At 51.8% G+C, this 27,945-nt stretch overlaps 2 protein-coding genes across 2 annotated transcripts; both read right to left on the bottom strand.

The window, feature by feature from the left end:
• Window positions 1-734: 734 nt before the first annotated feature.
• ADCY4 (adenylate cyclase 4) lies at window positions 735-17,278 on the bottom strand. The gene is made up of 26 exons (XM_079768508.1): window positions 17,140-17,278; window positions 16,642-16,846; window positions 15,212-15,409; window positions 14,931-15,092; window positions 14,127-14,276; window positions 13,533-13,681; window positions 13,343-13,454; window positions 12,543-12,670; window positions 12,231-12,389; window positions 11,841-11,973; window positions 11,453-11,626; window positions 8,768-8,811; window positions 8,314-8,400; window positions 8,050-8,119; window positions 7,639-7,736; window positions 6,878-6,962; window positions 6,648-6,785; window positions 5,950-6,060; window positions 5,512-5,696; window positions 5,223-5,307; window positions 4,275-4,433; window positions 2,432-2,578; window positions 2,033-2,140; window positions 1,802-1,916; window positions 1,377-1,501; window positions 735-1,294 (listed from the first exon to the last, which is right to left on the bottom strand). The coding sequence occupies exons 2-26, from the start codon at window positions 16,798-16,800 to the stop codon at window positions 1,142-1,144; spliced, it is 3,234 nt and encodes a 1,077-aa protein (XP_079624634.1). The 5' UTR covers window positions 16,801-16,846; window positions 17,140-17,278; the 3' UTR covers window positions 735-1,141.
• A 2,033-nt stretch (window positions 17,279-19,311) lies between these two features.
• RIPK3 (receptor interacting serine/threonine kinase 3) lies at window positions 19,312-23,571 on the bottom strand. Its single transcript, XM_079769529.1, is given in 11 exon segments — window positions 19,312-19,532; window positions 19,535-19,627; window positions 20,429-20,489; window positions 20,617-20,964; window positions 21,183-21,262; window positions 21,373-21,540; window positions 21,751-21,797; window positions 21,924-22,069; window positions 22,543-22,852; window positions 23,011-23,151; window positions 23,366-23,571. Coding segments are annotated over 11 exon segments (1,461 nt in total). The 5' UTR covers window positions 23,386-23,571; the 3' UTR covers window positions 19,312-19,485.
• Window positions 23,572-27,945: the final 4,374 nt, after the last annotated feature.

Below are 27,945 nucleotides of genomic sequence, written 5' to 3'. Positions count from 1 at the left end.
TGGACTCATCACTGCAGACTCCCATTCAGCCTACTTTCTGAGAAAAGTTAGCACTGCCTGTACCCTGACCATAGTGATAGTTATCTTTGTTAGCATGACTCCAGCTTCCTGCTACTAACCTTCATCCTCTCAGTGGTAGGTATTCAAGGGGATGGCCTTCCTTCCCTCCATCTCCCAAGAAGGCCTCAGTTGAGAGCCACGTCAGCAGATCTTATCCCCTAGAATTCACATCAGCATTTCACAGGGTGGGGCTGAGGGTGCTCTGGTCACCTTTGGGAAATGAAGATGCCCCAAAGGGAAAGGGATGAGCCATTCTTTTCTAGGGATGACTGTTGTCTTAGAGCCCCTATTCTGACAGCATTTTAGGAAGATGGTAGCAGCAGTGGTAGTGGTGTACTTCTTTAATCTTTCCCATAAAAAAACAAAAAAAGAAAGAGCAACTAGGAAAAAAAATGAAAAATCCGTGTGCAACATCTGCAACAAAGCCTCATGGACCCCAAAATCTGAGCAGTTGGGAATGAACCATAGATGTTTCAAGACCCACATAATATCAGCAGAAGGGAGCAAGGGGGCATCTAAGGCGCCTGAGAACAGGAGAACCCCAAACTGCCTACAAATCCTCACTGGAAAGCATCGTGGGTCAATTTTAGAACAGCAGCTGAAATTGGGAGAGACCTAATAGATTATTTCCAAGTCCTCTTACCCACGTTGCATAGTAAGCACAGAATAAAAAGTGTCTGTTTAGTGTTGAATGAATAAAGGTCAAATGACATCTTCCCTGGAGATCCCTTCCAATATTTGTGAGTGGAGAGCAGGAAGGGACAAATCCTTGTGTTGAGTTATGTGGCTAAAATTCTTCACACTTCCGAGGTTTACAAAACACTGGAATCAGGTTGGCAGGCAGGCAGGGAGGCCGAGGCAGTTCTCTTCCCGAACTTGTGAAAAGAAACACGCCCTCCATACATTCATGCTCATGCTTGCACACACACAAACACTCATTTCGACCTGGGAAACAGCAGTCCTGCTGAGAAGCAAGGAGGTGATCCCAGAAGCCATAGCAGCAGCTTCTGGCATAAATTGGCTCCAGACATACCAGTCTCTTTATCGAGGATTTTTGAGGTGCCGAGTAGGGAGTGGGGTCTCAGCCTAGGGTGGCTGAGGGAGGTCCAGCTCGTGTCAAATCCGTGTTGAGGAAGTAGGTACACAGCTGCCCTTTGCCTTTGACTTTGATGACACCCCTGCTGTAGCAGGTGTAGCCTAAGGACTGCAGGGCCCGGGCTGTCTCCTCAGTCACCTGCAAGTGGAGGAAGGTGAGGGAGGATGGGGATGGCCCCGCCTTAACCACTGCCCCCATGACTCCAATGTGGCTCCCTCACTTGGATCTTGCCCAGGACTCCTGTACTCTCCATGCGACTGGCCACATTCACCGTGTTGCCCCAGATGTCATATTGTGGTTTCTGGGCTCCTATCACTCCGGCCACTACCGGTCCATGGTTTAGCCCTGACAAGAGATAAAAAGGGGGGAGATATGAGGAGGGATAGGGGAAGAAAGAGCTTAAGGAACTAGGGAGAGGGGCTTTGGGGCCTTGGAAGGAGTGTGGGGCTGGAGGAGTGCTTAGGGAAGGGAGTGGGTGCGCCTCATAGCTCCTGGCCCAGCAGCTTCATGCTCCATCTCAAAAGGTGAGTCTGAAGGGAGGCCCGGGGCTGACCTGGAAAGCAGCTTACCAGGGACTTGGGGGAGGGAGAGCTTGGGAAGATGTGGAGGAGGTCTCAGACTGACCCAGCAAGGGAAGGCCCTTACCCACACGCAAGCGGAAGTTGTTGAATGAGTGCTTGTTGATAACGTCCAGCTTAGACCCAAGGGCCACTGCAAATTCCACCATGGTGCCTAGGTGGCTGCAGCTTCGCTCAGCATCCTGGCAATGGGATGGCCACCAGAATGGGCCAATGAGGGCCCAGGATTAAGGCCCATTCACGAACCCACCAATAAGAGCACAGGTGAGGGATGGTGGGTAAGGAAGGAATGCTGTACCTGCTGTGCATCCTGTCCAGAGGTGGCATTTAAGCCTGTAGCTGCCATGTAGGTGCTGCCGATGGTTTTGATCTTCTCCACCCCACTGAACTTGGGCTTAGAGAGCAGCTGTATAGAGAGGAGGCTGTGTCCCCATTCTCTCTTGCTTTCCCACTCCTCTCTCCCCAAAGCCCAGCCCCAGGCTAAAGGACTGATTATGGGATTAGGGAAGGTGGCAGGAGGGAGAGTTGGTAGTGAACACAGTTGCTGGAGAAGGCAGAGATGAGGCATCAGAGGAAGAGTGGAAAGGCTAGAGAGGGCAGAATGGGCTTATGGCCAGAAGAGCAAAGTAGAAGGATGGACTGGTAGGAAATTCTAGAACTCTGGACATAGGATCTGGGGAACCCTCAGAGTTGTCACCTCATCAAAATCAGCAATGATCTCATTGAGCAGCCGCAGACACTCTAGCCCCTCGTGGTTGATGTTGGATTCAGAGTAAAACTCCTTGAAGTCTGGGACTGAGGCGAAGAGGACACAGACACACTCATAGGACTGGTGGTAGAGGTCCTGGGAGGGTGAGAGGCCGGGGTGAGACTGTAGGCCACGTTCTTCCCCTTCCTGTTCCTAGTGTCCCCATGCCTTCCCCTCTGTGTAAGAAGGATTGGGGAGGAGGGGAAGGAGGAAAGCCAGGTTACCCTAAGGATGTGACTCAGGAGTCGAAGATTGGGTCTCATTTTCATTCCAGGAGAGACAGAGATTTGGGATCAAGATCACCTCACAGCAATATGAAGGGAGTCACTTCTAGAACTGGGATCATGCCAATGGGAATTATCTTTATATCCTTTCTATTGCTGAAAGTTGTTAAATCAGCTTATAAAGATCTACAATTTGCAAGATCAAATAAATAAATAAATAATAGGGAAAATAAGGCCAAGAGAAAATAAGGGTAAGATTGTACAGATGGAATCAGACCTGAGGTTGGTTCACTATATGGGTGCCATCTTAGTCCTAGATTCTGGCTTTGAGCTTTCTAGAGCCAATGTGAACACAGAAACAAGATACCCAGAGTCTATAACAGCAGACACCGGAAGTAGAGGTACTTCTGACCTTGAGAGTAGAGAGCAGGTTGTGGGGATATAAGGCTGTGAAATAGTCCCTGAACTGCTTTTTTCAACACCCCTTTATATAGGCCAAGAGCATCTCCATAGCACAGGATGGGGTGGTGGTGCTACAAAGAAGGTGGTACAAATATGTGGGTGACCTTCTGATGGTTTGACTGTAGCAAGATATTTGAGGATCTAGAGCAGTGTCATCCAATAGAAATTTCTGTGGTGGTGGAAATGTTCTGTGTATGTGTTGTCCAATATGGTGGCCATTAGCCACATGCAGCTGTTGAGCACATGAAATGAAGCCAGTGTGACTGAGGAACTGAATTTTCTCCCTCTCTTTCTCTTTCTCTCTCTTTTAAGATACAGGTTTACTTACAAGACCTGAAAATTATATAGCATGCCTGAGGCCACACAGCGAGGTCATGGGTAGAGAGAGACAGTGCCCATGGACCTGGGCCTGGGATTCTGCTTTCATTGGGGTTAGGAGTGAGAGCCTGGGGTTTCCCAGGCCCACTTTTTAAAAAATTTGTCAATTACAGTTGACATTCAATATTATTTTATACTAGAGGCCCGGTGCATGGATTCGATCCCTCCCAACTGCCAAACATCAGTTTGTTCTCTATATCTATGAGTCTGCTTCTGTTTTGCCATTTATTTTGTTCTTTTGATTCTACATATACGTGAAATCATATGGTATTTGTCTTTCTCTGTCTAACTTATTTCACTTAGCATAATATCCTCTAGGTCCATCCGATGTTGTCACATTAATTTTTCATTTAATTAATTTAAATTTAAATGATCACACATGGCTAATGGCTACCATACTGGATAGTGCAGGTGTAGAGAGATGGGTAGACTGTGTCCTCCACACAACTCTCATCAACACTTGACAAAGCTTCTGAAGGTATGGTGTGGTCATGAGTTGGAGAAGACAGTCTTTCTAAGAACTTGGAATGCAGAGACCCTTTGCTCACCAAGAACAGAGTCTAAGATCTTGTGAAAATGGGAGGTATCTGACAGGGATATGGAATGGCTTGGGCGGCTGCCTGACCCACTCTGGGAGTGTCCAGAGAGGCTGGGCTAAGGGCCAAGACTTTCATCCAAAATTAATCCCTATGGTGTCTGAGGCTCAGGAGTCAGGGGTAGGGAGTCACCTCATTGCGCCGGTTCTGACCAATAAACTGGGGGGCCACGTGTGCAGGCAGCACATTCTCCAAGAGTAGCCGAGTCAGATTCTCCATCGTCTCTGTTTCCTCCCGCTCCTGCCTCAGCTTCTTCTTCCACAGGAAATCCAGGCGGCAATAATATTCATTCTGGGGAGGGTCACCGGGGGCCATGGGGAGACACAGCGCAGGAGAAACCCCAGATTCGGAGTGTTCACCACACCCCTGACTCCATGATGCCTAAAACCACCCCACCCACAGTTTAAATATATTTTTTATTGATCTCAGAGAGGAAGGGAAGAGGGAGAGAGAGATAGAAACATCAATGATAAGAATCCCATTGATTGGCTGCCTCCTGCACACACCCCTGCTGGGGATTGAGCCTGCAACCCTGAGCATGTGTCCTGACTGGAATCCAACCGTGGTCTCCGGGTTCATAGGTCGATGCTCAACCACTGAACTATGCCAGCCAGGCCCACCTCACAGTTTAGAGATAAGGCTTAACGTGAAATTAGCCCTGGGGAGACTACCTTGAAACTAGATTCAAACTATAGTGGGGAGAATTGACAGCTAATTTTTTCTTAAGCATGGGCATTCCTAGATTGGTGGTGGAAGGGAGAAGGGAACAGGGAGAAGAGAATTTGAGGGCACTCTCCTTGGGGAGTGAAGAAGTGAAAAAGGGAACAAGAAATTTTACTTAGAAGCTTTCAGTGGGTACACCTCTGGGACTCAACCCTGAAGACACCAGATTAAGAAAAGGGTAGGAGATACTCTCTCTCTCCCATTTTTTTTTTGGAGGCAACCTAATTTTTGGAGGCCTTGTTTCGACAAGGCTGGGGGAAAAAAAAAAGAAAGAAAAAAGAAAAGGGTAGGAGAGACCAAGTCATAAATATGGGGACCCACACCACACCCTTCATAGGGAAGAACTGGGTAACTTACCTGCCGAGCCAAGACAAGGAGTGTGAAGAAGAAGATGAAGAAGGAGATAGCTCCCATCAGTTTGGGCTCCTTCAGCACCCCTGGCCTGAGGAGGCCATGAATCAGGGTTGTCTCTTGTCCTGCCCCTTCACGATAGCTCCCCCTGTCCCCAGTGCCCAAGGAGTCCCCAGCCTCCCTCCTGCTTTGCCCGGTGGGTGGTTCAGGTCAGTGAAGTGAGGACAGTTCTGCCCTGTTCTATCTCACCTAGTCCCAGAGCTCCTGGGCACCTCTCTCCAGATGCCACACTCACCTGGAGTCCAAGGAGCCCAGATAGAGGCGGGCGACGAGGCAGTCGGACAGCCAGGCGTGGGAGTGCAGGAAGAGACAGCAGGAGGCCACCAGCCATAGCAGGAGCAGCAGCAGCTTCAGTTCGAAGCTCATGTGCAGAAAGAGGGAGCAGGAGAGGAAACCCAGCACGCAGCAGTGCATGGAGTACTGTGGGGCCAGGCAGGCTGGTCAGGAGGTGGGACATGTTCCGTGGGCAGGAGTAGGGGGACACCTGAGAGCTTCTGTCCCGCCCCTTCTAGGTCCTATCTGGAGGCTGGGGGTTTCATACATGCAAACACACACCAAGTGTGACTTATGTCTGTCCCAATCATAGGATGGAGTGTTTTTCAATTAAGGAGGCAGGTGAGGAGCCAAGGAAAGTTCTGGGGGAAGGAGATTCAGGGCTGTTCAGGACACTCACTGGAATACTGATGAGAGGCAGGGACCCAGGGAGCTCCCAGGAGAGGTTGAAAGCCATGGAGGACACATTGGGAGCCCGAAAAGGGCAGTTTGATGCTGCCGGTAAGAAGAACTGCAGAAAGAGATGAGGAGCTGAGGTGATCAGGCGGCTCCTTGGGCACAATGGTGCTTGTGCTGGGTTTCAGCTGATCCAGGGATAAGTCAGGGACAGACTCCAAAGGAGCAGATTCCACTATTTCTGGTTGGTGAGGGCCCTCATTGGTGGGGGGAGCAGGGATTAGGGGAGTGGGTGTCACGAGCACTAGACTTCTAGGGATCCACTGTGTGATCTCTTGCCAGCCACTCAACCTCTCTGGGCATGAGCTTCCTCTTCTCGGCTGGGGGATGATTCTTAAGGTGCCTTTCAGGGATAGAATTCTAGGAATGATTCTAAGTTCTGAAAAATCAGCCAAACTCCACTACAAAATCATAGTGGGTGAGCTAAGTAATATATATGGAGGATGTCCATCTAAGAGTTAATAATGATTATGCCCAGATAGTAGACCATGAGTGATTGTCATTTTTTTTCATTACTTGTCCGACACTTTCAATATCCCCTGGCCTTAGTCTAGCTGTCCTCCCAAATTCAGGGGTTCCCTTTCAGATTTGGCATGCCCAACATGCCCTTATGGGGGTGTGTAGGGCCCCCTCTGCCCTCACCAGGCTGGTAATGGCCATGGTAAAGATGAGGAGGATGGTGGCAGTGCCCAGGACGACTCGTAGTCCAGGCCGTGTGGCCACCAGGCCAGACAATGCAGGCAGCCAGTGCAGCATCTTGGGGCCTTTCAAGACGCACCTCTGTGGAAGGAGCATGGGAGTCTTAGCCATGGGGTGGGAGCAGGTGTGGCCAGAGCCCCAGTTCTCCACTTCCACCCCACAGCCCACCTCACCGTCAGGTGCTCTGAGAAGCAGACGAAGAGGAGGAGGAGGAAGAGGAGGAAGGTGATGCTATAGGTGATGGCCAGAGCTGGGGGCCTAAAGGGAGACAAGAGTGAGGCCTTGAAGAACCACAATAGGTTCCCCGTGTGTGGAAAGGTCACTGTATCATCTGGTTGGAAGTGGGGAGAAGTGGTTCTGGGGATCTGAACTGGCTGCCAAGGGGGTCTGGGCTGATAACAGGCATTGCATGATGATATGAGAAAGCTGAGGGGTCTAGGGCAGTGTTTGGGTGGGACAGGAACTAATAAGATAGGAACAATATTGGAAGGGGGCAGGGTGCTCACAAAAGTGGCTGAGGCTGCATCAGACCGGTCTCCGACCTTCAGGCCAAAACTCTTTCACCTGGCTGAGTTTTGAACAAGTCCTCGCCCCTCCGAGCTGTGGACTGGGAGTGAGGACCTACTTTCTATGTTTGTTCACTGTGAGATTTGGGCTTCTAATGGGAAGAAAACCTCCTTCCTGGGAATGTTGTTAGAATCAAGAGACAGGCATGTGAAAATGCTTGGGTCCACAGGATATAGAAAATCCACAGGATGTCTGGTAGTAAGTTGGGCTGTGATTATCATGGTTCCCAGAACACATATTTCCATTTCCTCTGTAGGTTAGTGCCAACGGGAAGTAGGCAAAAGAAGAAAGTGGGTGTCGGGGATCAGAAAGACCAAGAGGGTCCATTTTTTGAGAATCAGGGCTACCTTTTCTGGGCTCTTTTTACCTGTTTGTCACCAGCATCTGGATGATGAAGTTGGAGAGAAAAACCAGGAATGTGCAGGCTGCATAGTATTTAAAGGCAGGGAGTGCAGAGAGTCGATACTGCAAGAGAGGGGGTCAGGGTGGAGACAGGGTCACCAGTGCTGCTCATGACCTTGAAGGTGTCAATCCCAGGCAAGGAGTGGGCCCCCCAGCCTCATGGCCCCACCCTTCAGTTCAGCCCCAAGTGTTTGCTATGTGTTCTCCAAGGAGTTGCCCTCCCCTCTCCCATCACCACTCAATAATTCAATCTACAGGGTGACTTTCCTTTCAGAGAGAGGCACATGCCCTCCATCACCCCCAGAATCACAAACTGAGCAGACCTGGGGAGGGGAGATGGGACCACATTCGCCCTCCCCCCACCTGCGCAGCCCACCTCTTTCTCCATTTCCTTCTCTCGGAAGTAAAGTGTCAGTGGGTTGAAGTCCTTTGATTGCTTCCACTGTCTGGTGGGAGGTGGGGGGCAGTAAGACCCAGAGAGAAAAGAGCAGGGCAGGAGGGAATGGTCAGGCGGGTCTTTCCTAAGGCTGGAGCAGGATAGATGCTCCCTTCCCTCCAGGTCATCAGGGGAACACCATCCCTACCCTACCACGCGAGCCCAAGACCTGCAGCACTCCCAGCCCTCTTTTCTTTTCCATACTTCTGAGAGTTGAGCTGTTCGATGACCTGGAAGAACTTGGCATCCCCAGTGTCCATTTCATCATCTAGTCCCCGGGGTGTACGGCTCCTGTACGGGGAAAGCCTGGCTTGTCACCATGGAGACCTTCAAAAGCATCTGGGCAAAGCAGGAGCCACCCCCACTCCACCCGAGGATGGAGGTAGATCACCCAGACAGTCCCACTGTCAAAATTGCTTGGGCATGTCCAGCCGGTGTGACTCAGTGGTGGAACATTGACCTATGAATCAGGAGGTCACAGTTCGATGCCCAGTCAGGCCACATGTCCGGGTTTCGGGCTCGAACCCTGGTAGGGGGCATGTAGGAGGCAGCCAGTGGATAATTCTCTCTCATCATTGATGTTTCTATCTCTCTCTTCCTCTCCCAATCTGAAAACAATAAAAAATAATTTTTAAAAAAATTGCTCAGGCCTCCTTACCGGTCCAGGCTCCACTGGGGGCTGAAGGAAGCCAGGGCCTTCTCCTGTTGAGAGAAGACAGGGAGGGGAGAAGATGGGAAGATGGTGAGCATCCTTGGAAGCTCTCTGGAGCGAGGCATTCATATCTACACACATTTTTGACCTTGAGCATTTGATCTGGCTGTTTCCCCTGCTTCTAATAGTCACTAGAAGAAGTTCAAGCCACATTTGCTCAATGATTCTTCCTGACTCTTTATTTTATTATTATTTTAGACTTTTTAAATAAGAGTTTATTTGAGCCAAAGGCCTCAGTTTCCCTCTTTCAGCCCTTGTAATTTGGGTGGCAGCTGCTTTCTCCAGGGCCAACTCTCCACCATATTGACCCTGCTTTGTCTTTTTTCAGGTACATCAGCTCCAGAAAAGTGCTTATTTGGGGCAATGTTAAATGTTGCCGAAGTTTTCAATCCCCCTCCTGACTCTTTTGACTCCCAGGGTCTTTATACTCTGATTTCCTCATAGTTAGTTTCTATCACTTACAAGGCAACCCTGTATTTCTACAGGCTTGAGTGTTGGTTCCCTTGTGCTGCATTTCCCCTAAGGACTACACAATGCCAAAGTCAGGGACTTTTCTATCACCCTGGGATGCCAAAAAATCCTTATTGGTGCTAATTGAAGTGACAATGCAGAACATTCTGACACCCCTCCGACCTTTTGTGACGGTCAGGCTGAGCTGGGAGGTAGTGGGGGTGGAAAACAAAAAAATGGAGAAGAAGGAAAGAGATAAAAAACAAGGTTAGAGTCATTTCCTTCTGTACCCTATGGACTGCATAGTGTGTGTAGAGATAAGAAAATGAACAGCAAATGAAAAGGTGAGGACAAGCACCAAGGAAGAGGGTAAAACGCTGCAGCCATGGCCCAGGGTAAGAAATGTGGTGATCTTCTTCCCTGTTCCCTTGCCTCATGTGAAGGAAGAGTGTCACAGGGGCTACATCATCCCCCTCAATCAAAAGCTTACGTGTATGAGAGGCAAGGGAGAGATTGAGACCAAGACAGAAAGATTGAGAGGTATGTTTTAGGTATGAGCCCATCTATGCATCTAAGCATGGGCCTAAGTTTTTTCCAAACTTCCTACCTGCCCGTCCTTCCCCCCCCCCCCCCCCCCAATGCCTGTAAGTTACTTGAAGGCAGGGAAAACATCTTATTCACTCCTGTCTTCTCAATAACTAGCCTAGAGCCTGCCACATAGTAGATGCTCAAAATTGTGGAAGGAGTGACTGGATAAATGGGATCTACCAGCACAAACCTAGCCCCACCACCCCAAAGTTCCACATTGTTTATGAGTAAGCCGGTTGTGATTCTCAGGATTTTTAACATGTGACTGGGATCCTGGAACTTTTGGGGCCGAGAAGTGAACTTCTGGGCTGGTGAGGTCCTGCCTATAAATCAAGGGACTCCTACTCCTCCACCTTAGTTGGGTTGTGAAGGTCTGACATGGGTCCTGGGGGGCATCCCCACAATGGGGACTGCACCCAATGTTGTCTCACTTCCCTGGGCTCCCAGCAACACCCCACCCCTGTTACTCCAGCCCCACCCTGGAGGCCTCATCCTGCAACAATCAGCTCAATCAACTAGGTCTTGGGTTCTTCCTTCCTCTCCCTCCTGCCAGCTTAACCCTTCTGACTCCTCCCCTACCCTAAGTTGAGGCTTGAAATTAAGTACTCAGCTGCCAATGTCCCCTCACTCCCCAGTGGTCGCTGAGCTCTTGCCTGCTTTCCTGATGAATTGGGAAAGGAGGGGAAGGAAACATGGAAAGGGCACTCTGGAGTCATCCCATAAATCCAACCAGCTGTACTAGCAGACAAGATTCTGGGAAGATCTGCAGAAAGGTGGCTGGAAATGCATACCAGGTTTGGGGAAGATCAGGGAAGGTGGAAGAGAGCCGGCAGAGGAACCTAATCCTGGGGTAAGCCTTGAGGAACATAGCCTGACTCCAAGAATGAGGGTTCTGGTCACTCATCATCAAGCACCGTCCTCAGAGCTAGAGGTAAGGAAGATCCAGGCTCCTCCACTAGGTGGGGGTCAGTGATTACCCGAAGGTGCTATGCACAGGATCAGCCAGTAATCGGCCCTGCCCTGGCTTCCCCTAGACAAGGCGCAGGTCTGCTCCCTGCTCTCCCTCCATCGCTCCTGCCTGCTCATGGTGACTTCCTTCTTCAAAGCCATGTGAGATTTTCACTGTCACCTCATTTTATCTGTGTACAAGTGCTAAAGAGTGGGGGTAACAACCAATTGCCCCACTTTCCCAGTCCTAGTGGGGATTGAAAAAAAAAAAAAAAGAGCAAGTAGTTGCAGGAATTGAGTTAAAAAGAGACATATCCTGGTAGGAATGGGTATGACCACTAGCTTCAGAGTCAGGAGGACGTGGGGTACCAGGGGAGAGGGCTTCCTGAGTGGGGGTTGGAGAGCCATGGACATGGTGTCTATGGGAATCTCACATCTTCTCTGTGGTGAGCTCAGAGGGCAGTCATCTTTGCCCTTTCTCTGGAAAGAGTGGCAAGGAAGGTCCAGAGTCAGCGACTGGGGTGACCAGAGAGTTCAGGACCTTGGGATATCATCAGGTGGCCGGAGGTGGGGGCAGGAGGCTAGGAATCGGCAGGGGGGGTGGGTTTATATAAGTGCTGGGGCTCATGGTGGAGGTGAACATACCGGGAGAGGAGTGGAGGTGGACGCAGGGCTCTCTACGTGGCTCAGGTGGGCAAAAGGCTTGGCTGCACCCCAGGATTCCAGGTAGCGGGTCATCAGCAGTGATGGACGCATCTTGGGGCCCTCCAGAGAGGACAGCAACCCTCCTGCAGTGCCCTTTTCATCCTCTTCCTCAGCCTGGGGTATATGAGCGCTGACAGTCAAGATTACAACCCCCTCCACCGCCCCCCCCTCCCCCGTTCTCCCCATACCCCTTAGAGGCTTGTGTCCCTTCCCCTGAGACATATACACACTAGCACCCAGGAACTCAGGTCTGGCAAAGAAGAGACCAAGCCTGTGGCTGTGGGTGGTTAGGGTGGGCCAGCCCCTGGGTTCCGGGTTAGGCTTTTACCCGGGGATCGATGACCAGGTACGTAGGCTCCCCTAGCTCCCGAAGGTATGGGTCCCGGTGTTCTATGGGTGCATCCTCCACAGCGTAAGCTCCTGCCAGCAGGGCCAGGGTAGCCCCTGTGATATGTACTCGTCTGGAAGGAGGGGACGATGGGAGTTAGGAGGGAGCACCTCCAACCTCTCATTTATTTCCAGGATCATTCCTGAGGTTCTAACTTCAAGCAAGGCCCTGTGCTACAGGAGGTGTCTTCCAGCTCCCCCTCCTGCACCCCAGGATCTCCCTGAGCCCCACATGGGACTGTGCTCATTTTAAGGAACTATGAAAAGGGAGGCAGCAAAGGGGAGACCTGGTTGGCCTCCTGCTGTAGCCTCCTGGAGCCCCAGGTCTCACCCTGGCACGCCACCTGCCTCCATGTGGTTGGCCAGTGTGACGTCATGGGACCAGACATCATACTGCCACTTCTGCAGCCCGATGACTCCACAGAGCACGCTGCCCGAGTGCACACCCACGCGCATGTTGATGTCCACACCGGTGGCTGCTCGTAGTTTCCTGAGCAGGGTGTGTGAGGGACAATCTGAGAGCTGTCTTCAGCCCGACCCATGCCCCACCCCTCCTTTTCTCCAGGAAGACATCCATTGCCCTGCCTGCTCCTCTCCCACATCCATCCCTCAGCACTCCTCCTGCCCGCCCGCCTGAGCTGACCTGATGGCCCGGCACATGTCCAGCCCCATGCGCACGCAGTTGATGGCGTGGTCTGGTAAGGAGAGGGGCAGCCCGGAGACACAGTAGTAACAGTCTCCCAGGATCTTGATCCGCATGCATTCATGCTCCTGGGAGTGTGTGTGTGCAGGGGGGAGAGGGGCACCCGGTTAGAGGCCAGAGGAGGCAGGAGGAAGTTGGAAAAAGTTAGAGTAAATATGGTGTTCCTGAAGAACTTCTGATGTTGGAAGTGTCTAGATAAGATCTAGGGACTCTCTTAACTTGATATGGGGCTGCCTGAGGTCTCCCAGGCAGGTGTCTTTCTCAGAAGGGTTTTTCAAGGGCTGGGATGTCTGTGGCTCTCCACCTTTGGCATGTGTAGGATGTATTCAGATTTGAGCCCATAAATGTAGCCTCAGCATTGAGATTTTTTGGGTGGGAGATCCAAGGTTAAGTTGCTTGGGCGCAGCCCGAAGGTCCAAGCAGGCGTCTGGGAAGGGCCTCCAAAGGTTAGAGCATCTGAATGCCTAGATTTGGTTATGGTATCCAGAGACAACTGTGTTGGGGTTCTGAGCATATTTGGGGTGCTGTGGTTGGGGCATCTGTGGAGCTATTGAGAGACCTTTCCAGATTTGAGGTATGTGGTAGATGGGATGCTTGCAAGGGTTTCCTACTTTCAGTGGTGTATCTGGGAGCCCACATGGGTTCTGATGTGGGACTGGGATTTTATAAGTTAGGAATTCCCTTGGAACGGGTTCTCCAGAGTGGGGTGTTTGAAGCTGGGGAGGCAGGCTCCCTTTTACCTTGGCGATCTGGTCAAACTTGCCAAAGAGCTCATTGAGCATGAGCACCAACTCCTTTGGGGAGCACTCACTGGCCAGCCGTGTGAAGCCCACTATGTCAGCATACAGCACGCTGGGCAGAGCAGACTACAGTTAGTGGGGCCATGGTCTCAGCCCGTGCCCCCTCCTCTCCAGCCATCCTTGCCCATACCTGACTCCCTGGTGCCTCTTGACATAGAGGCTGTGGAAGTTGTTGGTGCTCTCTGGTCTTGACCCCTGTCCAGCCTGCAGCCGTGCCATGATCTCTGCCTTCATCTCTCGGGCCAAGTAGGCAGGAAGGATGGACAAGAGAAGGTGTTCCTGGGAGAGATCACTATGAGAACCAACCCTCTTGCACCCTAGAATCAGGAGCCGGGCTTCCCAAAGCCTTAGGAGCCCCCACCCTTTCCCAGCCCCACTGGGGGTTCCCCAGGGCGCTGTCCCAGGTCCTCCCCACCACGCATACTAGCTATGCTCCAGCACCCCATTCTGCACTGATGACTTTAGGCACTGAACTCCCATCCATCACCAATGTCGGAATTGGAATTCGTTTAGTGTCATAGGGTTCGAAAGGGTTTTAACCAACTTCAGTGTGTTTGAGCCTCCCAGCAACCTTCCAAGCAGGCAACAGCCACTTTTGACAAAGGAAGAAATAGGTCAGGTGACCCGCCCAAAGTCACTCAGCTTGTGAAGGAGCCCAGTTGTGTGATATAAGTAACCTCTCTCTCAGAGCCCAGGCCCCACCCGGCCCCCATTACCAGCGGACCTGGTGCTTCTTCTCCGTGTCCAGCCGCCGGCGCGAGTGCAAGGAACTGAGCGCCTCTCGGAAGGTGGCGCGCAGTGCACGCTCCATCAGCGCCTTGTGGTACGCTCCCGCCACATTCCCGCACAGGAACAACACCGCGTTTGCTGCCAACTGTGGGTGAGGATCACCTCAGAGGGCGCTAGACCGGGCAGGGTTGGGGGTGCCTATGTGTGTAACTGGAGTTGGTCTCCAAAGGGGCTGGGGAGGACACTACCATTAGAGACCCAAGTATTTCTAGGCAATGCGTGCCACACAGTGGGATCCACAGGTGGCGCTCTCCCCCCCCCCCCCCCCCCCCCGCCCCCGCCAGTTCCCTCTGCTCCAGACTCCTGGCTGCTGTACCAACATGGCTTCTTAGGTCTAGAAACCTTTGCACATACTTCTCCTCTGTCTGGAATACCATTCCATCACCCCACCCCCACCCCCCCATCCCACACACACCATAGCACAAAACTACTCAAGCTCCAATTTTTGCATTCTCTGTGAGGGTTCTATCATCTACCTCTGTCCCCAGCACCCTGGTCGCCTGTCCAACTCCCTTCCCCGGGGGTGCAGAACCCTCTTCTGGTGTCTGCAGGCATGGCACTGCACTGGGTTCCAGCTCCACAGGGCACAGTGGGACCTATCTGTGTTTGTGTCCTGTGCCCAGCGTTGCATGCTGCCATGGAGTCACAGCTCGTCATAGGGTTGGTGAATGCCCTGATGAACCCAGCAGTGCCCAGCGGAGCCGGCCCTGGGCGCAGCCTGTTCTACATGCACGCTCACCTGGGGCAGCAGCGCAGGTCTTGAGTCTAGTTGAGGCCCAAGATACAGCCCTAGGACCAGCAGGTGTGAGAGGGAGGAGGTGAGGCCCGCAGCTGTGGCGTCCCGCATGCCCAAGGGCAACATGGCATACGTAGTGAAGATGACAAAGAGGAAAAAGGACACCTGGGGGAGGGAGGCGGGAGCTGCAGGCTGACACTGCTGCTCTGCTCTACAGGTGTCCTGGGTGCAAGTCCGAGGCCCAGCGTCCCTCTCCCCGCTGCTCCACCTGCCGCCCCTCTCACCTGGTCCCAGGCGCTCACCACGCCCCCAGTGAATAGGAAGCCGTGGCCTAACGCAAGCAGCGCTGCCCACACGAGGCCCGACAGCGGACGCGTCCAGCGCTGCAGTCGCTGCTCGCAGGAAGCCAGGCCCAGCAGCAGCGAGAAGCCGCCCAGCGCGCACAGCACTGTGGTCAGGAAGCCCGGGTCTGAGGCCAGCTCCTGTGGGGAGGGGCGCGTGTCGGGTTTGGGGGGCTCGTCCAGGAAGAGAAAGAATGGACAGGCCGCCAGGCCAGTTCTGAAAAGTGTCTCAAACCCAAGCACAAAATAAGGCAGGGCGCCTCCGCTTGCTATTTATATTAGGTCGAACCGTATGAATTGCCGATAATCTGTTTGTAATCCACACAGCCAGCAATTTTATATGGTTCAACCTAACATATCACTTGCAGGCTGCAGAGGCCGCTCAGTCATAAGCCATCTACTCAGAAATTCTGGCTTCGGTCCCATACAGGCCATCTGTGTATCCCTGATCATTCCGAGCCTCAGTTTTCTCATCTGTCAAATAGGAATCATGGCACCAGCCTGGGGTCGGGAAGCAAGTAAAAAAAAAAACCCTAGCGCACGGAAGGCACTTAGAAATGAATGCATCCAAGTTTGACCAATTTGCTCGGGAGAGTCCCCGCCCCGCACAAACCTCAGGGTTTCCGGCCCTGCAAGCTTAGTGCTTTGGCAGCAGGGGGCGCCAAGAACCTCCCTGGCTTCCAGAGGCTGTGCCTCGCCACCCCGCTCAGGGCGTAGAAGTCCCGCTAGTGTCTTCACTCTTTGTCCCTTCTGTCCCCTAGACTGTGAGGTGGTCTCCCCACCTTGCCTCCCAAGAGTGAGAAGAAAACTTGGAGCGGGATGTTTCCAGAAATGGAATGAAAACCCCCTTTTTTTCCCCCAAAAGAAACTGGAGATGGGCTTATTTTGGGACTAAATGAGAGTGGGATGGAGGTGCCTTCTGGGAGTCTGTGGGTACAACTGCCCACAGCCCCTAAGTGGGAAAGAAAACCAGGAAACAGACTCCCACAGGGCCCAGTGTAATTCTCCATCCTTCCCCTCTCCCTCAGCCTTCCCCCCCCCCCCCCCCGGCTCCCCCGCCCCCGGAAAAATCTCAAAATCTGGTGTTGGGTTTATTCTAGAACTAGTAGAGCACAGAGGCTGGTAAGGTCTGTCAGTACCCTGAGGGACATTGGAAGCCCCCAGGGCTCAGTTACCTCCCCGTGTAGACCCAGAGAGGTCAAGTGACTTGGCCAGGGCCACTATAGTTCCCGGTAAGGTCCAGCGCTTCTTTCCTGGGTCCCAGCAAAGAAAGCACAGGTAAAGGAGAGCCCGCAAGTCTCACCACCGAAAATGCCCCCTGGGCAGTGACCCTCCCGCGCCCGTGAGGCTTGGGCACCAGAGGCCCGGCTCACCCTGCCGCTGGCCCAGGCGACGGTCAGCAGCGCCAGGAGCGCGCAGAGCACGATCGCCAGCAGCAGGAGCAGGAGCGGGTACTGTTGGCTCAGGCTGTAGTAGGTCTCATAGAAGAGGTCTTCGCTGGGTGGCGGCCGGGGACTGAAGAGCCGGGCCATGGTCTCCCCTTGTCCCGCGCTGCACCGCCTGGACGCAGGCACGGGGCTGGGGAGGGTCGTGGTCCGGGTTACCGCCCGCGGCTCCAGCCAGCCCCAGCTGCGTCCCTCTCGCCGGGTACAAGCCGCTGCCATGCCCACCCCCGGCCTCAGGCAATCCCATCTCCTTCCAGGCACACCCTGTGGCTCCCAGGGCTCTCCCAGTTGGCGGCAAGGGCACTGCCCGATCCTTCGCTCCTGCTCCCTCAAACCCGGACTCCGGAGGTGCCCGAGCAATACCTCACGCCCAGGGGGACAGGATTTGGGGTTGAAGCAACGGGTTCCCTCTCTTCCCCAACTCACCGCCTGCGAGGCTGCTGCAGCGGAGTGTGCCAGGCCCAGGGAGGAAGCTCGGGGAGTTAGCGGCGGAGTCCCTCACTCCTCGCCGCTAAGTTAGTGGCTCTGAGCCCCGGGCGACAGGCGCTTCCCTCCCGGCGCCGGGGCCCCCTCCCACTTCCCCGATGAAACAGCCCGGCCCTTCCCGTGCCCGAGCGGGACTCCCCAGGCCTCCTCCCCCACTCCGATAGTCTCTCCTAACAGCACTGCCTTCCCCCTTCCCCCATCTAGGAGAGAAGGTGACTATGCGAGAAATTCGAGGGGGTGGGGTGGGCCTGCGGAGTGGCACGTGTTAAAACAGAGGTGGAATGCTTGGATGTGGGGAGGCTGAGAGAGGGCCGGAGAGACAAAGACGGGGGCTCATTTCCCCCTTCAACTCTCGGGCCTGGACAGCCACCGCTGTGGCCCTGTGGCTAAATAATTGTCTATTCTCCCGCCATCGCCAGCTCCGTGGTTGGGGGCAGGTCTGTGCATAGCTTTGAGAAGCCAGAGCTTTCCACTCCCAGACACAAGCGGAGACCCAAACGTGCATGTGAGTGTGTGTGGTGGAGGAAGGTGGTAGTGTGGGGGCTGACCCCGGAGAAACTGGAGGGATCTCTCCTGCTGTGCACAAGGTCTGCAAATTCCCATGGAGCTCCCCCCGCCCCCCTCCCCACCCCCCCGCCCCGCCAGGACCCACAGCCCAGTCTTTGTAGCCTAGAAGAAAAGGAGGGACAGCATCTAATCCCAGAGTTTGGTTTAGGGTCAGGTCTTGCCTGCTCTAGAGGAAGTGCCCTGCCCTGAGATTAGAGTGGGCCCCAGGAGCCAGGCCTCTGGGATTCCTTCCTGCCACGGCTGGGCCCTGACCTTGTGTGCCATGACATTGCCCACCCCCAGCTCTCAGCATTTTGCTTCCGGTCTCAGGGAGACTGCATTGCCTCACCCGCCCTCAATGCCAGCTCCCCAACTTCCCATCCATGTCCCTTCCCTCCTATGTCTGACACCTTAGCTTCCTGCCTGATACTTTGGTTAAAATACCACCACTTTCATAGGCAGCAAAATAGCAGACACATGTCGTAGCAATATCTTTACTGCTACAGCTTCCTAAGGCAATGGAGACTAAGGAGAAAATAAATCAATGGGACTACATCAAAATAAAAAGCTTCTGCACAGCAAAAGAAACAATTAACAAAACAACAAGAAAGCCCACTGCATGGGAGAACATATTTGCCAATGCTATTTCAGATAAGGGCTTAATCTCCAAAATTTACAGGGAACTCATACAACTTAACAAAAGGAAGATAAACAATCCAATCAAAAAATGGGCAAAGGACTTAAATAGACACTTTTCAAAAGTGGACCTACAGAAGGCCAAGAGACATATGAAAACATGCTCAAAGTCACTAACCATCCAAGAGATGCAAATCAAAACAGCAATGAGATACCATCTTACACCTGTCAGAACAAATCAACAAACAGACAAGTCCTAGCGAGGATGTGGAGAAAAAAGGAACCCTCTTGCACTGCTGGTGGGAATGCAGACTGGTGCAGCCACTGTGGAGAACAGTATGGAGTGTCCTCAAAAAATTAAAAGTGGAACTCCCATTTGACCCAGCCATCCCACTCTTAGGAATATATCCGAAGAAATCAGAAACACCACTCAGAAAGGACATATGCACCCCTATGTTCATAGCAGCACAATTTACAATAGCTAAGATTTGGAAACAGCCTAAGTGCCCATCAGCAGATGAATGGATTAGAAAACTGTGGTACATCTACACAATGGAATACTACGCTGTGGTAAAAAAAAAAAGAAAGAATTCTTATCATTCACAACAGCATGGATGGACCTGGAGAGCATTATGCTAAGCAAAATAAGCCAGTCAGAGAAAGATAAATATCACATGCTCTTACTCATTTTTTGAATATAATGAACAAAAATAGATCCAGAGACATAGAAGCATCAAACAGACCATCAAACTTTAGAGGGAAGGCAGGTTGGCGGGAGTAAGAGACCAACCAAAGGACTGGTATGCATGCATAAACACATAACCAATGGACACAGACACTAGGGGGTTGCGGGCCTGTGCTGGGGGGAGGGTGGCCAGGGAGAGGACAATGGGAGAAAAAGGAGACATATGTAATACTTTAAACAATAAAGAATTTTAAAAATACCACCACTTTATTGATTCCTGGGGGCACAAAGTCAGTTTGGGTGCAGGCCTGGTACCCGTCAAAGGAAATCTCAGCTAGTTGCCTCAAATCCAGGAGGCAGTTTAGATGCTTCCTCAACTTCTGTCATTATTATACTGGCCCTGTGGCCCAGTCCAGGCATCAGGTTCTTGGGGCACTTCTTTTGTAGCTGCTTGTGTGTGTGGGGTGCTCCCAGCTCCACCCAAGACACAAGGTATCACCATGTGGTTGTTGTTTCCGATCTGCACCGCTTGGCAGTTATGGATGGAAGGGTACCATGGCCCTTTAAAAGAAACAGAGGTGTTAGTGTGAGGGTTAAGTCTTCAGCAACTTCGGAGGAGCAGAGAGTGGAGGGGCGGCAGCACCTCGTGTTCACCCTGGGGAAAGGCAGAGACGGGGTCTCAGGGCCGCCCCTGGAAGGTGTCAGGGATGCCTTTGCCTTCCCCCTGCAGGCTGCCCCTTCAGAGCTGGGTGTGCAGAAGCTCAAGAGTGGTGGCAGCTGACGTTTCTGACGCGGGTATTTGGATCTTTTCTGCTTGGAGGCCCTCAGTACTGACAGAGCCACAATGGAATTTGGGGGTTCACAAAGTTGGTGCTGGGGAGCTAGAAGGCCTAGGACAAATGCAGGCTTTGCTGCAATCTCCGCAGGATCCAATCCCAAAGGGTATCAGTTTCTCCATTTATGAAATGAGAAGATTAGAGTAAGTGGCCTCTAGCCCTTTCTTTCCCCTTTTCTACCCCTCCTTGGCTAGGACTGGCAGCACCCCCCCACACACAAGGAGCTTCAAAAGAGGGCTTCTATATATGGTCTAGACCAGGGGTCCTCAAACTTTTTAAACAGGGGGCCAGTTCACTGTCCCTCAGACCGTTGGAGGGCCGGACTATAGTTTAAAAAAAACTATGAACAAATTCCTATGCTCACTACACATATCTTATTTTGAAGTAAAAAAACAAAACGGCAAAAACACCCGCATGTGGCCCGCGGGCCGTAGTTTGAGGACGCCTGGTCTAGACTCTAGAGGATGAAGCTGGTGGAGGAATTGAGGGGGTGGGGTGGGGGGGGGTAAGGAGTGGCTATGGTTACCTGGTATTGGCATTGGTCCTGGCTCCTTGGGAGGCCAGTTGGTGCCACATCTCTCAGTTCCCTGTGAACAACACAGAGCTCTCAGGCTCCCTGTCCCGAGGCCTGTTTCCAGAGCATACTTCCTCAGTTCCAAGTTTTCCCTGAAAAGGGGACAATATTTGCATCCCCTAGTCCTGCCAAAGTCTCACCTTATTTCCTGGGGGTCCAGGACCTGGGGTCCAAGCCGAGGTGGGGTTTCTGGATGGCGAGGTCTCTGAAGTTGGGGGAAGTTGGGTAGTTGAATCAGAAGGTGTCCCTGCTGTCCAGGCATGCGGAACACGCTTTTTCTGTGCCTCAATCTTCTCAGGAAGGTTTGTACATTTTTCAGAAACAGAGCTGGGGGGCCCTTTCAGATTCAGGTTTTTCAGCATGTCAGAGACCCCGGGATCAGGGCTTCCTGGGTGTGCCCCACGGCCATCCATTTCTGTCCCCCTTGAGCCTGGCTCAGGGGCAGACAACCTGTTGCCGTTCCTGTGCTCCGACAGGAACTTCTTCACCTGCCAGAAGAGAACTCGATGGGTGTGGAGGTGGGAGAGCCAGTGTAAACCCTAGGAAGACGTCTCCTGGTCCATAAACTGCTGTCAGGGAATCGGGAGTGGGGTGCGGGTTAAGGCACAAAGAGCAGTGGTCAGTGGGGAGCCACCGGGTGGCCCTGGGAGCCATGTGGTGCCATTCCTTCCCAGCTCTCAGATTGGGGCTGGTGTTGGGTACTCACTGTGGAGACTGCAGCATCCATTTTTGTACCAGCTTCATCTCGTACCAGCTGGAGGGCTTTCTCAGTGTACGGTCGACAGTCTGGAGAGAAGGCAGAGTGGGTGGCAGGTGAGCAAAACTTCTTTCTCTGGGAAAGCCCTCTGCTGAGAGATCGAGGCCCAACCCAGCTGCCAGTTAAGTGGCCAGCTCACCTTGGAAAGAAAGCCTGTCCTTGGGCTCATGGCTCCAGCAGAGCTGCATTAACTCCGACAGTCCCTCCAGGCCAGGAGTCTCAGGGCCGGGCTGGGGCAGCTTTGTCAGTGGGGGCCGGACCTGCTCCTCACACACAGCTTGCTGCACCAGTGATGTCCGGTTCACTACTGAGGTGAGGGTGGGGGACATGAAGAGAAAGCATTCAGAGTAGGAGGGCGATCTGCTCCATCATAGAACAGGGCAGGGAGTGTAGTCCAAGAGGAGGAGAGGAGGGGGTAGGACAGTCTGAGCAGGTAAGCAGGAAGTTGGAGGGCTTGGGGGCTTTCAGGAGGAGGGCGCCTGGCGTTAAGGACCCAATAGTCTGCTCAAAGTCTTACTCTCAGCTTCTCTTCCTGCAAGCACTGCCCACATTAGGATCCCGAAGCTGCAAGACACAAAAAGCTGAGGCCTCTCCCAACCTCTGGCAAAACTTCTCTTTCATACACCTTCCCCTAGAAGGGCCCAGAGAGGTGTCAACATTGAGGATGTGTGTTTGGCATGGGTGTCTTACCTGTAGACATCACTGGCCATAGAGGCTCTCTGGTTTACATCAGCCAATAGTTCTGGGGCCAAGTAGGCTGGGGTGCCCCCTGACTCCCCAGACCCTGCCCCTGACTGTGAGCCTCCCAGAAATGTGGACAGCCCAAAATCTGCCAGCTGCAAAGGAAGGAAAGGAGGAGGAAGTAAGGGATGGACAATGCCAGGCAGCTTCCAGAATCCTCTTCTCCTCCCCCACCCCCCGACCCAGAAGATACAGGTCCAGCCTTGTAAAGGGGGTGAGGAGGGTTAGGGAAACAGTAGGACCAATCGGGCCTTGTTTTGAAGGTCTGCATTCTCTCTGAGGGTGGGTCAAGGTCTGAGTCTCCTGGGCTGTCAGCCATGGGTCTTTGGAGAGCCTAGTGGGTGGGCATGTGGAAGTGGCTGTGTTGGTCAGGGCCTCTATCACTTGGTGTGGCAGGGCCTAAAGCTTCTGGATAGGCCTTGACACGTGGGCAGCCCCGTGTCCAGAGGGAGATGCTGAGGGTATTCGGTAGACAGAGCTGCCGCAGATGCTTTTTCAGTTGGTGGGGCTGGAGCGGCTCTGGGGCACGACCTACCTAGAGGCTGGGCTGGGATGTGGACAGGCTGACCTTGGCATGCAGGTCCGGGTCCAGCAGGACGTTGGAGGGCTTCAGGTCCCGGTGCAGAAGCACGGGGTCCTGGCTGTGCAGGTAACACATCCCGAGCACCAACTCCTGCAGCAGGCGGCAGATAAGTGGCCAGGGCCGAGGGCACTGGGGTTGCAGCAACCCTGCCAGGGAACCATTCTCCATGAATTGAGTCACCAGAGCCGGCCCCGACGCGTCGATCCACTCCAGCTTCTCGGTGATCCCCAGCAGGGGCAGCACGTTGGGGTGACGCAGACTTGCCATGGCCTTCACTTCCCTGGATATCATCTTCCTACACTCCAGGAGAGAGTTGGAGTCTTGCTCTGCTGGGCAGATCCCTCCCTTCCCCACTCAGGCGCCCCCCGCCTCCCCCCCCCCCCCCCCCCAGCCCCCAGCAGCCTGCCTCCTCAGCAAGACCATGGCTAGTCAACCAGCAGCTGGGACACTCACGAGTCAACGATCTTGACTGCCACATCGTAACCCCATGTCTGGTGTTGCACCTGGAATACTGTGCCGAACCCGCCTTGGCCGATGAACTTCGGGTTCTTCAAGTCCTTGATGGACACCAGGGGGGCTGGGGCACCTTTTTGCCTGGGAGAAGGGGCCTCTTCACCAGCTGGTATTGGTGTCAAGTCCCACAACCCCTCTGCCCTATGCGCCCCTGCCCCACCCCCCCGTGACTCAGAAGGATCAGTACAATCCACAGCCTCCCCCGTGAGCCCCACTGTCCCCTGGCCTTGGTACCAGCACTACGGCAGTCCCAGAGTGAGTCCAAGGGGCATCCTGTGTCTCATTCTCCACTCACCATAACTTGCTGCAAGACATCAAACTGGAAGGTGCCAGGGGCTTCTGGAAGTTTCGAGTTCACACGGATGGAGTGACTTCTGGGAATAGGGTTTGTGGTAGAGAGGGGTCTGGGGGTGGGGAGAAGAGTCAATCTCCAGGCCACCTAAGCCACTGCACCAATTCTACTTCCCTATCCAGAGTGACTGAAGAACTTCCTGTTACAAGAGCAGCTGACAGCCTTTAAGTTTCCTCCCGCCTCTGCAGTCCCGCCCCAAAGGGGCTGGGCAGAACGGAAGCTTAGTGCTTGTCTTTTCTAACTGATATTTCCTTGAGCAGCCTGGTACATGCCACAGCCTGGTTAGGTGTCACTTGCATTTAGGGTGCCACGAAGGAGTCCTCACGTTCCAGGAACCCACAATCAACCCATTCCTACAGCCAGTGTCTCTCCGTCTCCCACAGGCCTCCCAGCTCCACCACCTGCCAGGTCTGGGCTGGGGATGGGATGGAGCTGAGAAGGGTTTCGTGGTCCTAGGGCTCATCTCTCCCACAGCTACCCTAAGATCATAGCTAACCCTCCTGTAATGCTCACCATGTGCCAGGTACAAAGACGAGCTTATTTATTCTCACGTCAACCCTAAGGGCATAGGTACCACTTTCATTACTTCTTTATGGATAAGAAAACACAGGCACTGATAGTTTACCTCGCCCAAGCCAGTGTGGAACTTCAGAGCCTGCCTCCCAACCATCAGGCTTTCCTGTTTTCACACAGGCTTCAGGGCTGTCCACTCAGGTGGTGGTGAAGGTGGCTGAGGAAGGTGTGAAGCATCCAACCGAGTGCTGATGGGTCCCAGTCTGTATTCCTGCCCAGTCCCTGACAGCTGCTCTCACTGAGGCAAGCCCCTGGCATTGGTAGTGACTTGTCTGCTGTCAAGATCAAGACCCATTCCCAGGGCCTTGTGGGAAGCTAGATGAATGGCCCAGCCAGCGGCTGGTTGACACGGAGGTGTACGCTGCAGTGGAAACACCTCAGAGCATCCCTACCCTCTCCCCCGCATGCCAGCTCCTCCATGCTTATTCCCTGGTTCACACACCTCCCCCCACAAGCATATGCTCTGGACAAGGGCTTTTCAGAACTCAGGAGCTTGGGGAGCCTTAAGGATTTAGGATAGACAAAAAGTTATTTTACCCATGCAATGCCTGACCAGGGCTGGAGCTTGTGGGAACGAGATACAGCCAGCTCTGGGCACCCAGTCCTTCACAGGGAGACCGTAACTTCTAGGGCTTCCTTAAGAAACCGATCACCCCAGCTGGGGCTCCATACTCACTGGGAGGAAAGAGGAGGTGGGGCTTCTTTATGGTTTAGGGGCTGTCACCTGCACAGCTGACAGAATCAATCTGAAACAGACTTTATATAGAGATATGACGGTGTCTCACAGACTATAAAGGCAAGTGCATCAGGTCCTCAAAAAAGTGTAGTCAAAAGCAAAGAGCTGTCAGAGCGGGCAGCCATTCCCCTCATGATCCTCTTTAGGGAGAAGACCCTGGGCTCAACATCTGGGCTTCACTCAAGGGGAGCAGGCAGAAAGAAGGTAGAGGGGTGTTTAAAGACACGGCCCCCCTCCCCCCCAGAAAAAGGCCTTTCTATGGTAGAATTTCTTAGATTGGGACAAGACCCTGAGAATCACGGGTAAGCCACTATACAGTATAGGGCTGGGGATAGTTTCAGAGCCTGTACTGCTTTTTAAAAATATATATATATATTTTATTGATTTCAGAGAGGAAGGGAGAGGGAAAGAGAGAGAGAAACAGAAGCAATCAATGATGAGAGAGACTAATTGATCGGCTGCCTCATGCACGCCCCCTACCAGGGATAGAGCCTGCAACCAGGGCATGTGCCCTTGACCAAAATCGAACCAGGGACCCTTCAGTCCACAGGCTGACGCTCAATTCACTAAGTCAAACCGGCTAGGGCCCTGTACTGCTTTTAAAAAATATATATATTTTATTGATTTTTTACAGAGAGGAAGGGAGAGGGATAGAGAGTTAGAAACATTGATGAGAGAGAAACGTTGATCAGCTGCCTCCTGCACATTCCCTACTGGGTATGGGCCCCCAACCAAGGTACATGCCCTTGATCGGAATCGCACCTGGGACCCTTAAATCCTCAGGCCTACGCTCTATCCACTGAGCCAAACCGGTTAGGGCTCTACTGCTTTTTGACTCAAAATAAGCCAAACCCCTTTAAAAGAAGGAGGGCAGGGATGGGAGCCTGGAGGAGTGTCCGAGAAGACCCTCTGCTTCAGGCAGAAGGGAACAGGTGAGGAGAGATTTTTGAAGCTTCAGCCTTTCCTGAGGCCTGCTGCCTCTGGCCACAGTTGTCCCGGGCTTTTGGATTCCACTTGGCATCTGCCATCCCTTCAGCTCTCTGCTCCTGATAGTCCTTGGTTACTTTCAGTCCAGCCCTAGTACCTGCTCTGGCTCCCTATCCCTAGTTGTTGGGGTGAGGGGTGGAGAGCAGAGGGTGTGGTCTCTCTTCATATTCTAGCCCTAACTCCTTCTCATCTGTTGTTTGATTAAGAGATTCCAATTATAGACCAAATGGTATTAATTAATAAGGTGACAGCAAAAAAGATTGTGGATAATTTTTATTTTCCTTAGTGCTTGCATATATTATTTTTACAAATACTTAAAGAAAGAAGAAGATTGTGATTATGCAAAGATTTAGCTATAAGGATATTCACTGAAGTGTTGTTTAAAATAGTGGGAAAAAACTCCCAGAACCCTAAATATCCAATAATAACAAAAAGATTAAATAAGTTATGCAATAGAATACTATGTAGACCCTGGCCCGGTAGCTCAATTGGTTAGAGCTTAGTTCTCATACACCAAGGTGGCAGGTTCAATCCTGGGACAGGACACATAACAAGAATCAACCAATGAATCCATAAATAAGTGGAACAACAAATTGATGTTTTTTTTTTCTTTCTCCCTGTGTCTCTCTCTCAAATCAATCAATTAAAAAATGTAAAAGAGAAGACTATGTAACCATTAAGATGATGCTCTAGACCAGTGATGGCGAACCTATGACACGCATGTCAGCACTGACACGCGTAGCCATTTCTGATGACACGCGGCCGCATGCCGAGGATGAAACATTTGCTGCTCCTGAGGATGAAACATTTGCGACTAGAGTCTTGGAGTTAGTTTTTTCCTCAGAGTGACACACTATCCGAGTTATGCTCAGTTTTTTGGCGAAGTTTGACACACCAAGCTCAAAAGGTTGCCCATCACGGCTCTAGACCTATTATTTATTTATATTATAAGTGTTTTTCATATTTCAAGTGGGAAAAAAGCAGGTTAGAAAACAACATGTGCCATATAATCCCTTAGGAAAAAGCTCTTCCAGTACTATGAGTTCTCAAAAGCTTCCCATAGCAGAAAACTTAAATGCTATATAAAACACAAAAAATACATATTTTAAAAATCCCTTAGTGAGCTCCCCCAAATAAAGGTAATCTAGCAAGGGCATCCGCCTGAAACCAACAATACAAAACAAAAGGTAAATGGTAAATAAACGGAGAGGTCAACTTACTAGAAACCTAGAGCTTTAGGGACTGGGTAGAAGTATGGAAGGTTGGGGAGAACCAGACACTAAGCCCTAGGGTCGAGGAGGACAGAAGAGCTAAATGTGAGACACCGTCTTCTGCCCAAAGCTGGGACCTTTAACAAGGTTAGATTCTTAGTGGAAAGGATAAAGTCCACCTGCTACAGAGGGAACCTATAAGGAAAACTGTCTAGGCTGCAGCACTAGATGTTAAAGTTAATAAAGATGTTAGTTTCCATGTGAGACCTGCTCTCCCTTTGATTAAATAAACCATACACTGAAAAATGTAAGTGGCCCAGATTATTAATGCCCCCGAGAGTCCAGCAGGTGCAAACTGAATCCTCCTTAGAGGAAAGCATCCTCAATCCAGGCTTCTGGTTTAAATTTAGCCAAATTTAAATTTAAAAAACATTACTAAATATATAAGGATTCAACTCATCATGAGGAAGAATCAGCAGGAACAATAATGAACAGGTTTAGATTTTTAAGGACTTCAGCTTTGGAATAATCAGACAATCTAAAAAAGTTATTGCAAAATGTTTAAGGAATAAAAGATAGAGCAGAAAAACTGAATAAGGAATACGAGATTATAAAAAATGCCCAGACAGATTTAGGAAAAAAATAGAATATAAAAAAATAAAAAATGTATGTAACCATTGAAATTAAAATTGCAATCCTTGATTAAACAGAAGATACAGCTGAAGAGAGAAAAGGTGCCAAGTTCGCAGTGTGAACTTTGGGACTGGCCAAATGGGTTCCCCCCTCCCCCTCTTAATGGGTCATTATTACCATCATATCATCAACAATGCTAAAAGCTAGTCTGTTTACAGTTCACAGTCCACAAAGCACTTTCACAGTATGTCATCACAAGCCTGTGAGGTGGGACCAATCGTCAAGTTTTGCAGATGAAGAAATAAAAAGATCTCCCTTTTTGTCTGGATGTGAAAGACAAACTTAAAGTGATAAGACCTTTTTTTACTGTGACGGTGCAGAAC

The sequence above is a fragment of the Cnephaeus nilssonii genome, assembly GCF_951640355.1.
Source record: "Cnephaeus nilssonii genome assembly, chromosome: 4".
NCBI lineage: Eukaryota > Metazoa > Chordata > Mammalia > Chiroptera > Vespertilionidae > Cnephaeus > Cnephaeus nilssonii.
Note: the sequence above shows the minus strand (reverse complement) of the source record. Positions and strands in the feature narration are given on the sequence as shown.

Coding starts and splice junctions, on each gene's coding strand:
- ADCY4 (XM_079768508.1), bottom strand. CDS start 16,800: ATGGCCCGGCTCTTCAGTCCCCGGCCGCCACCCAGCGAAGACCTCTTC. Junction 12,671..13,342: donor AGTTTGACCAGATCGCCAAG/GTAAAAGGGAGC, acceptor ACACACTCCCAG/GAGCATGAATGCATGCGGAT. Junction 7,737..8,049: donor AGAAGGAAATGGAGAAAGAG/GTGGGCTGCGCA, acceptor CCTCTCTTGCAG/TATCGACTCTCTGCACTCCC.